Source organism: Pundamilia nyererei, unplaced genomic scaffold (assembly GCF_000239375.1).
Source record: "Pundamilia nyererei isolate P.nyererei 1_Seehausen unplaced genomic scaffold, PunNye1.0 scaffold00013, whole genome shotgun sequence".
Lineage (NCBI taxonomy): Eukaryota > Metazoa > Chordata > Actinopteri > Cichliformes > Cichlidae > Pundamilia > Pundamilia nyererei.
Window position 1 is genome coordinate 2,298,020 of NW_005187414.1, and position 10,738 is coordinate 2,308,757.

The following is a 10,738-nucleotide window of genomic DNA, read 5'->3' on the forward strand; positions in this document are numbered from 1 at the left end:
TGGCCGATACTGATGTCGAGCTGGTAATACCTTAATGGACTGTGTTAGCCTCAGTGAGCTCTTCATCTATTTGGCTTTTTTTAAGCTTTACTTTGATGACTTTTATAACCTGCAGCATCAGACTCTGTTTTATGTTGTATTTAATGCTAAATAGCAAAGGATGAAAGGCTAACCAAAGATGTCGAACACTGTAAACATGCTGCAGTGTTTATAACCGTACTAGAATACTGATGTTATCTTTTATCTTCAAGCACCACTGTGCTTAAGTACTAACCTTGTTTTTGCTCCCGATCAACCATCAGCAGAGACAGGAGAGACAAATCCCCCATTAACAGCCAAATAAGAAAAAGCAAAGTTGAATTTGGCGTGAACCTAAAGCGGCCACGAGGTTAAGAATTGTGTCACATGACCACATCATCTTTTGGTTCTCTGTCATGAGTGTGTTATTCTTCCTTTATGCGAGCTTACTCTCCATGCTAACAACACCAGTAGCTAACTAACAAAAAAAAGGGGGGGGGGGGGGTTATGCATTGTGAAACATATCGCTGTGTTTGAAATGCAACCCCAGTGGCTATTAAAGACATATCGATCATATTCTATACATAGAAATGCAGAAACTTAAATGTGGCTCAGCACAGCCAAATCTAATTAGCATGCACATGAATTCACCACCTCATGTGTAACAAAGAGATAAAGAAGCATGAGAGGGATTATTAATCTTTGCTGACAACTCCACATGTGCAGCTGGCACATTTCAGCAGCTGCATAGCACTTGGCAGAGGTGTGCTCTCAACTGAGTGTCGTCTAGTTATGTGACTGCGTTTATCTGTGTCTATCTTTTTGCCTTAAGAGTGTGTGTGTGTGTGTGTGTGTGTGTGTGTGTGTGTGTGTGTGTGTGTGTGTGTGTGTGTGTGTGTGTGTGTGTGTGTCAGCAGTCATTAGGACTTGGCAGGCAGTCAGTTTGTATTGCTGATGCTGACAAGCTTGTCTGGGAAAGATTGGAACATACTCTCTGAGCTCGTTTTTATGACACGCACTAACTGTGTGTGTGTGTGTGTGTGTTGTGTCATAGCTGTTTAACATGCGCACGCCAATTTAAGTTGGCAGAGGCCCCTCTTCACTAAAGTTAAGAGTTTTGACAGGAGGCTGTTCGATCTGGTTCCTGTCCTCTTGTTTGTTCATCTGCATTTCGATTCACTTGCTGTCTATCCAACTTAACTTCGCCTTGTCCTACAGCATATACACGTAACAGCAACAGGAAAGTTTGCTTTTGTATTTATTTGCTTGTTTTTGTAATTTTCTAACAGGCAATTTCTCAGAGACCTGAACTGGTGAAGGACTCGCACCGCTGGCTGGCTGAGACTAAGGTTTGATTCAGCTTTTGTCCCTGGAGAGAACCATTCTTACACACACAAATAATACAGTCAAGACATAGTGAAGATTTTTGTTTTAACGAGGGATTATATGCAATATTAACATAAGGGTTTGCCAGAGTTGGCTTAAAACTAATTTGCATCTGCAGTTCTTTGGCAGGTTACATGGCGAAGATCACAAACGTAAATCACAAAACAAACAAAGCGTCCGCACACCTATGAGAAAATAGACATCAGTGTTCATATTCTGTGAGTTTTTAAAGCAGGTGATAGAGCTGCAGTTCTTAATGAAAAAGAAAGCAGAGGGATGAAAACGTACAGCGCAGTCTTAAGTTGAAGATAACCTTGTAGATTTGACAGATTCTGCTGTGCGAAAGTTTAAAAGATGAGGCGGTGGAGGAGCTGCCAGACCGTTTAAGATCTTTAATACCGAACACATCTCGGAAAATGATTTCATATTTTTAGACTCATTAAATGACGTCTCGCCAGACTTTTTTGTCCAGTTTTTTTAAGGTTTTTTTTTATAAAGAGACTCCTGTGCTTTAGTGACTGTTTCCTCAGTTTGTCTCCAACATGCTAAACAACCTGAAATATGGGCAAGATGGAAAGTGTGAGCAGCATGCAGTCAGAGGCAGCCTCTAGTTATCTGGCTTTACTTCATTTGACAGAAACGTGTGCATTTTCTTAATAAGTTGCTAAGAGTTCTGAACAACAATGGTTGAGTAGTTAAAACCTCAATTACCAAAACTGCACGAAGTCTTTCATGTCTGGATAAAACTGCTTTAAGCGATGCCAAAAATGTCTTCATGCCAGGAAAGCCCTCCACCATAGATGTGGAGATATATTTGTGGTAAAAACTTCTCAGAAAACTATGACGCTTCATTGTTGAACTATTTTGCTGTGCACCAATGTGTGCTTAGAGTTTGTAATAAATATCAGTGTCATTCGAATGTCAATGAAAGTCAGATAAGAGTTGAGATTTACCAGGTTCCCCAACGATAGCTGTAAATTAAACTTCTCACAGACGTGCAGCCATATCTTGTTATCATCGGTGCTTTTATATCAGTTTCCATGATGTTCTCGCGGGGCTCATGCGACAGAGGAGATGCTCGCTGTCGTCCTCTGCCCTTTTAGCTGCCACCTGCCTTTCTCCGAGACAAATCAATCCCCGTTTATTGTTGTAAACTTTCAAAAGAAATGTGTAATTAAAGCTGTGGCTGTGATGCATGATACCGTGTTAAAATGTGTTTGCACAATTTGTAGTGTTTATCACTGTAATGTATCTCCTGTCAGAAATTCTCTCAGAGTAATGTGCATTTACAAGAGTAAAACGCTGGAGAACAAGGGAGGTAATTAGCTCCCTTGTTAAGAGTTTTTATGGTAGTATAATGTAGGTATGATTTACAGGCTTACAGTGCACAGTTGGAATAACAATTGAACCAGTCATTTGGCTCTGCTGTGGAAGCCTGTTGTAGGAAACAGTAAATTTACACCGCTGTGCTCATTTTGTGTGGTTTGGGTTTTTTTCTGACGTGACTTTACAACCTGTGTCTGGATTCAGCTAAAAGACAAAATGAAAAAATAATAATGTTGAGATTTGAGCTGTAAACTGGCAGCTTAGACAGGAAAACGCCTTTGAAAGTAATGAAAAATTAAGTTGAAATGATTTGGCTGCACAGGGAAAATAAGGATCAGGAAGTTTTGTCCTCTTAATTAAACTCCTGCTCAGTGTCCTTTGCATTGATTGGCGTGCAGGATTCTATGTTAGAAAACCCAGAAAATCCCTTTTCATGTTCCAACCTGTGTATTAAATGTAGTGTGTCATGGTGGGGCCTGAGGCTGGCTGGCCTGATCCCCTCCACAGTTTTCAGACTAACTACAACAATGTTTGTATTTATTAAACCAACCAGACCAAGCTGCGCTGGCTGTGTGAGGAGGTGCGTGAGCGCGACACTAGAGAACAGCGCCTGAGGAGGCAACATCAGCAGACCAAGGATCAGTTGAAGGCCCTCAGGCAAAGCCGCGACTCAGAGCAGAGAGCTCTCCTGCAGCGCCTGGACCAACAGGAGAAGCTGATGCACTCTCTCAGCACTGAAAAGAAAGGTAGAATCTAATTGGAGAAACGCCTTCATGTTGATTTCACTCACACTCGGGATGCCCCTGCACAGCATCAGGCGACACAAATCACAGTCATTCTGCCTGTAAAGGCAGCTAGCAGCTGTTAGAGTGCACAGGATGAGAAGTCCTTTAGTTCTCCATGCTCTCAGCATTCACGAGGGTGAGAAGTTGTACTTATCACAGCCAGCTCTCCATGAAAGTCTCCTCTCTCTCTAATGGTTCCTTTTGATTAACACAGCTGTCAGACTCCAATCTCCCGTTTTCATCCTCTCACATTTACATGTAATCACACCATCATTAAGAAAGTAATTCAGTGCAGGCGTGTGACAGGAGTGTTTTTGTTACTCACTGTTTGTTGTGTTTTGCTGTAATGGATGCTGGTGAAAATGACTGTGTGTGTGTCTGAATCATTGTTTTTTGTTTGTTACGACGGGTCTGACTGTTTGTAGTTGCAGATGTTTGAGAAAGAATCGTAATGGTTTGTGAACTTTGAGCCTCGCGTGGAAAGATGACTTGTTTTTCCCAATGTGAGCCCCATTTTTGACTGAATTTCTCCTAATGAGCTGTAACTGGCAGAGGAAGAGAAGCTTGTTTTCAGCGCTTCGTCTGAACAATACGGGGAAATGAACCTAATTTGTGTTCCATTACCAGAGATCTAAAAGACACAGGGGGACTGGAGACAGCTGGATAGCTGGGTATGGTCAAGGAGATGGAAACAGAGCTAGCTATCTGTTTACATTTTTCTTTTCTTTCGAGTAAAGTGATTGGACAATTCAGTTAATGATACACGCAAGATCATTTCGATCACCTTTGGAATCAGCTCCTCCCGTCTCTGGATCAGCAGTTTGAGTCTGCACTGCAGGCAGGAGCAGCGATGTGGTCTCTTTAGTAGTTAGAGTAATCTTTTGTCACAGCAGCAGTATCTGAGTATTGAAGGTGTGGATTTTTATCACCTCTGCTATAAACTCTTCTTCTCAGTAACGGCTGTAATTACATTATATCCTCAACCACGCATTATGGTAAATACTAATTAATGAATATTCTCAAAGGGGGAGCTGTATTCTCGTGAGCTCTGAGAGCTGCTTGTTTTTATCTCAACACATTAGCCATTATTGCCAGCACTCAGCAGAGACATTGTGTGGTGTACAGGATTTGTGTCAGATTGCGGTTGCGGTTTGTGTATTTTTCCTAAGACCTTTCATCACTTGTGCAGTGCTCCCTGTCGGCCCTTTCCCTTAAAAACAGGTCTGCAGTGTATGTGTGGAAACAGCTGTTCTAGTATTACAGATCCTCCTGCAGCTGAGACGGGCTGGACGTGTCGGTCAGCAGAGACACTGAGCTGTGAAAACGTAGCGTCTGTCGCAGTTACACGTTTCAGATCATCAAACCAGTTTTTACATTGGTAAAGAGAAGTCGAGTAAATACGATGATTTTGAACGCATGGCATTAAAAACTGTGTAATTCTGTTAAATTAAAACCACAGAATCTCGTATTTCATGGCTCTTCCTAAAATGGGCTTATTGGTAAAGTACTGAAATTTGGGGTGTGTGGGGGGTAAAAAAAAATATGAACTTATACTTAGAACAACCAAAGACGCTGCTGTGAAATTACCGATTACCTAACATCACAATGGTTTACACACATTTTTTAAACTTTAAGGCTTCCAAGATTAGCTGGATGTGATTCATAAATATGTAACTACAGTGGCTAAATATAAAGAACATAAATAAATCCAGATCAGAGCAGCTGATCGAGGTGACGAGGTCGCAGGTTTGGTGATCAGAGGCAGACGTGAACTAGATGATAAACTTTGACTCTTCTACTTTTACAGTAATTAATAAAAAATATGTTTCTTACATTTTTGTGGCTAACTGTGAGGTCAGATTTAAAAAGGAGGCAATCAGCTGTTCAGTCGTTGTCACAGTGTTTATTGTAGCTCAGCTACAAACGTGTAGCTGAGCTACATCCAGAATAAACTTAACTCTTCATAATGTTCTTTCTCTGTAATACTTCAATTATTTGCTAGTTATTCTGTATACTTATTATCACTTATTAGTTAATTGTTTTGCCCTGTTTAACTTTATAATCTGTAATGAAATTATCAAAATCATTTATAAAACTAATGAAAACCCTCAAAATGTTATTTTAATACTCGTTTTGTTGAATCTTAAATTTAATTTCAATCTTAAATTTCAATAATTAGAAGGAAATTAGTAACTGAACTTCTTCAAGAAATGATTTATTTGCCATTGCTGTGGTAGGATGGAGTCAAAATGAGCCCTCCTGGTGCTTCTTATGAGTTAGAGTATAATGGCAGTTCTAGTGTCAGGGGAAGCTATTCAGACCAAGCTGGATCTGTGTGAAAATGTAATCGCCCCATAAACCTAATAACTGGTTAACTCGCGATAAGTGGCAATGAGTCTTTGAGATCACTGTGGAGGAATTTAGTCCACTCTCCTTCACAGAATAGTTTGAATTCAGCCACATTGGAGGGTTTCCCAGAATGAACGGCATCTCCATCAGAATGAAGTCCAGACTAGTGTGCTCCACTTGTGGATTATTGTCCTGCTGAATAATCCAATCAATCTTTAGGGCATTAAAACTACCTGGATTTTCTGGTGGAGAGCAGAATTCATGTTTCCATCGATTACAGCAAATCATCCAGGTCCTGAAGCTGCAAAGCAGCCCCAGAGCATCGCACTACCACCACCATGTTTCACTGTTGCTATGATGTTCTATGCTACTTACACTTATGCTACATACCTTTTAGAAAATACAGCTTTTATTTTGTCAGTCTTCAGAATCAAGATGTTTTTGGCAAATGTGAGTCGAGTGAACTTTCCCATGGATGTCACTTTTGCCCAGTCTGTCTCTGTTTATGGTTGAATCACAAACATTGACCATGGGGAAGCAACAGTAACATTATTATGTACATTATCTTTCTTTTACTGTTTCAGTAAAAGAAATCATTGAACCAGCGACAGCCAGTGATCATAATTAAACCTGTTTGGTGCTACAATCAACAAACATAAGCAGTTTGTCGCTCATTTACCTGTCGGGGTAAAAATAATCCATCAGCACTGCACAGCACCGAGCTGTGTTTGGATTAGTGTTCATCACATGACCAGAATGTAATCAGTATAAAACAAATCATCTTTTCTTGTGTTCTTGGAGGTTGAATGTCAGAAAATCACTATAATATTTTTTATTATTACTACGTACATTTAAATGGTTTGGTCTCAGAATCTGTATCATTATTAACTAAAACCCAAGCAGGCTTGTGTTTGAAACAACAGTCAAAAGGCAAAATATAGTAAGTGAGCAGCTCGTGAATGACAACAGCATCCTGTTACACTTAAACTGCAAAATGATGCAATTAGCAATAGTTGTCTCCATCAAGAAGCTGTATTGGTTTCAGATATTAAAAACATCCAGCACCTGCACAGGTGGACCAGGCATCACAATAGAAGCTAGTATTATTTGGCCTGGCCTTACACAGCTCATATGGACCACAGATACAGTATTACTGTGACACCTGACAACTCGCTCCATCAACTGCACCATCTCTTCTTACACACTGATGTCATTCCAGAGCTGCTGGAGAGAAGTCGCAAGAAAGAGGACGAAATGAGAAGCCTTCAGGTTAGTGTAAAATATATATAATATGGTTAGTTTGTGTTTAAGTTGGCAAAGTGCTGTGCAGAAGTCTTGAGCCACCCGTCATTTCTCTTAACTTTACAGGGAAAATGTGGAATAGGTGCAGAGACCCATTGGAACATATGCAAACATACATGGAAATGCAGCAATAAGACAAACCGAGTTTGTACGATTCTACATGCTTGAAAGTCGGTCAGTATTTTGGTGTGACCATCTTTATTCTTCAGCACAGCCTGAACTCTCTTATCATTTATTTAAGTCGTCTTCAGGAACACGGTGTGTTTTACTGAATAGGCAGTGTGTCTGGGGATCATTGTCATGCTGGAAAATGAAGCCATTACAAACTATTGCTAAAGAAGTCTTAATTAAAAATAGATAAAAACAATTTTAAAACAAAGTATGGCTCCTTGGAAGCTAAATATAAAGAAATTAATTGGAGACTCAAGATTTTTGCACAGTGCTGTATGTCTGGGTTTTGGTCATCTGAGCTCTCTGAGGGTGTGTTACAAACATTACTTCACAGCCTGACAGACTCCTTGCTGCCGAGCTTGGACAAGTAGCTAATTACTGCGGACAAGATGGCTCGGAGTTTAAAAGCCACTCGAGGCCTTGTTTCTGTCTTTCAATACTGCAGCAGCTACACTTGGCAGGACACCAACCCACCTAGTCTCAAGTGGACTGGTCCTTTATTCACTATTAAACAGCAAGAAACACACGCACACACACAGGCAGCGAACCGTCTGAGAAGAGACCGTCTAGCTCTGTGTGACTGTGCACGAGTCTGCGGGCTCATCTGTGGCTGCATAATGGCACCTGCCAGAGCTTGTGCACCGTTTTAGACACCACCGAGCTTTTAATTATGAAGGATGAGGAGACAGAGATGTAAAAAGAAAAGACGGTGTGAAGGACGTAGAGTTTAAAAAAAAAAAGTTGGGGGTGGGCTGAGGCGGAAAAAAGTCCCCCTGTTAGAAACCATCAACACGTTACAGGCACGGGGGGAGAAGCAGTCGGTTGGAGGGAAGAGCAGGTGTGCGTTTGAGTGGCAGATAAGAGGCATAGCATCACTTATGCATCGTTAGAGAGGGAACATCAGTCAGGAGCTGGATGAGCGGCGAGAGCGGTTTGTCTTTGTGCGAGTGTGTCGGTGTGTGTGATAAGAAGTCTGTTGTGTGCTACAGACTCTCCCTAGCCCCTGCATTTCATTCCCTTGTTACCCGTTTGTTGGAACACACTATTTCTCTCTTTTGTCAATTTGTTCCTCCTACACACGCTAACACAAACACGTGGTTTCTCTCTGCTCAGCCACCATTTTGAGCCGTTCCCCGGACTCACTGTCTGCATTTATATGCATTTAAAGACCAGTGCTACAGTTCAGTAATGTTACTGTGTTTGTGTTTTCTTTAGGACCGTGTTTTGGATCTGGAGCTGGTAAGATGTGATGTTTTACATCATTTCTCTGTTATTTTTATGATTATTTTCAGCTGTATTTGGCTCAGCCGTGTAGGCAGGTTCACCTAAGGCTGTGTTTGCCCAGCAGCCCATACAGGCTAACACAGAAAATGATTTCTTTAGTCAAGGCTCAGAGCTCTGTTAATCATCATCACTCTTTCTGATGAGGTTAAGAACCAGGCTGCACTGACAATGCAGCATCGACCTCACCATCCGAACGGTTAACGTCTACCACTAACATCTCTAATAAGCTATTACGTGTCAGCCAGAAATTAATTAGCACCGCTGAAAGAGTGTATTGACCCAATCACTTATTACTCTCTTTAAAAAAATAAATAAACGAAGCCACCCAAGCCACGCTGTCCATCCATCACTATTATGCAGCATGCTTGTCTACTTCAGGCTTCAATTAGCTGTTACAAGAAAGAAGGAAGAAATAGCCGGACCGCCAACATCATTTTTGCTTACTGCAATCACAAAGTGGCAGGACACATCGACCCATCTGTCACCAGCCTGGGAACTGGGGACCATCAAGTAAATCTTACTTGTATGTCAGCGTGCCATTCAGCGTAGCAATCAGTGTGACGCCTTGTAACAGCCAGCTCTTTTGATGCTTAAATGCTCCATCTGAATGTGAACAAAAGGCTATTGAAGGTACAGTGAAGAGATGAATAGAAGGGCGTGCAGCTAGAGTAGTACTTAATTAAAGATGGTGCTGAGTGTGTTGTAACAAGTCCTCAATTAGCTTTTGAATTGACCAAGCAGTATGACATCATGTCTGTTTAAAGGTACAGTCAGTAACTTTTAGAGGTTCTTTTACAGGAAAAAGAAGGTTACTGTACTCATAAATATCCATAAAATTGTGTGTAATTAATCTTCTAACAAACTGATTTCATCTCAGAAACTTATAATGAATCTGTTAAAAACACAGAGGGTTTGCAGTTTGTGGATGCCATCACGTTCCTCCACCATGTTTGAGTACGGTGCCCAGGAAGGACGTCTCCCTTTCAACTGATGGTGTCTTAAGTTCGTAGCTGGTTACATACGCACCAAAGGCAGAGGAAACGCTGTGTGCCATGGAGGGACATTTGATTTCATACCTTCACCTTCATACTCTGAACTCTCATATATTTTTAATGCCACTGTGCTTTTGTTTTTGTTGCCAATAAATTGTTAGAAAGCATCGTTTCATGTAGAATGGGCACAATATGGCACAGCTCAGCTCCACACGTTGTGCAGAGATTTAGGCGTCACACACTGTTCAGGATGTAGATAGATTATTGCCTTTTTTTGATGCTGTCTGCCACGTGTCGGCTCTTTTTGGGGCGTATGTGGTCAAGTACAGAAAAACATCATATTTTTCTCGTGCTTTCACCTTGAAATGTGTTGAAACTTTTATTTTGAAGTCCATTATGGATCTGGTATCTGGATCATAAATGCATTTACAAAACAACTTTGGACTGATGTGTGCACAGTCAGAATTCAGGTTAATTTTGTATGCAGTGTCTGCTACTCCACATTCAGTACTGTCGTGTGGGAGGGTATAAATAATACATAAATGTGCTGCTAACAGTATCAGCCACGGACGCTTGTTGTTTAGCCAGTACATCCATTATGTGTGCAAATGCAAAGGCGTCAGTCGACTCTGCAGAGCAGTTAAACCCACGAACATCCAGCTGCGCAACCTTCATCGGTGATTATCGTTTAAGATGAACCTCGACTCGGAGCGACGTCTCATTTCACTCTTATTTCATCGACTTTTCCTTCCTCGCTGTTGTTCTTTGATCTTTTTTGTTGGCTGTAAGTGGGAAGTGCTGACGAAAGAAGAAAACGTGGCGAGGGAAAAGGAGAGGCAATTAATGGAATTGGGAAGTGGCCCCAATATTATTAATCATTAAATCTCCACGTGTTGTTTTGGTTTTGTAGCATGTGTGTCTACGTGTTTATGATTTTTGGGGTTCCTCGTTGTGTTATTGGATTTACTGACATCTGCGTCGGGATCACTTGGATAACTTGTAATTATGATGTTAAAAACACAGATGCTGTTTTCATTTCTGACAGTTTTCAGTATCTTCCATTTACATTTGTTAAATATTCGTGTGTGTGTGTGTGTGTGTGTGTGTGTGTGTGTGTGTGTGTGT

At 41.1% G+C, this 10,738-nt stretch overlaps 1 protein-coding gene across 3 annotated transcripts in view; it reads left to right on the plus strand.

Annotated features, from left to right (window-relative positions):
* Positions 1-10,738, plus strand: part of cep128 (centrosomal protein 128) — a 43,445-nt gene that overhangs the window by 27,347 nt on the left and 5,360 nt on the right. For all 3 annotated transcript variants that reach the window (XM_005724857.2, XM_005724859.2, XM_005724858.2), the window contains exons 18-21: positions 1,308-1,367; positions 3,284-3,476; positions 7,084-7,133; positions 8,553-8,576. In XM_005724857.2, coding sequence (XP_005724914.1) covers positions 1,308-1,367; positions 3,284-3,476; positions 7,084-7,133; positions 8,553-8,576 — 327 coding nt within the window. The remainder of the gene's footprint in view (positions 1-1,307; positions 1,368-3,283; positions 3,477-7,083; positions 7,134-8,552; positions 8,577-10,738) is intronic.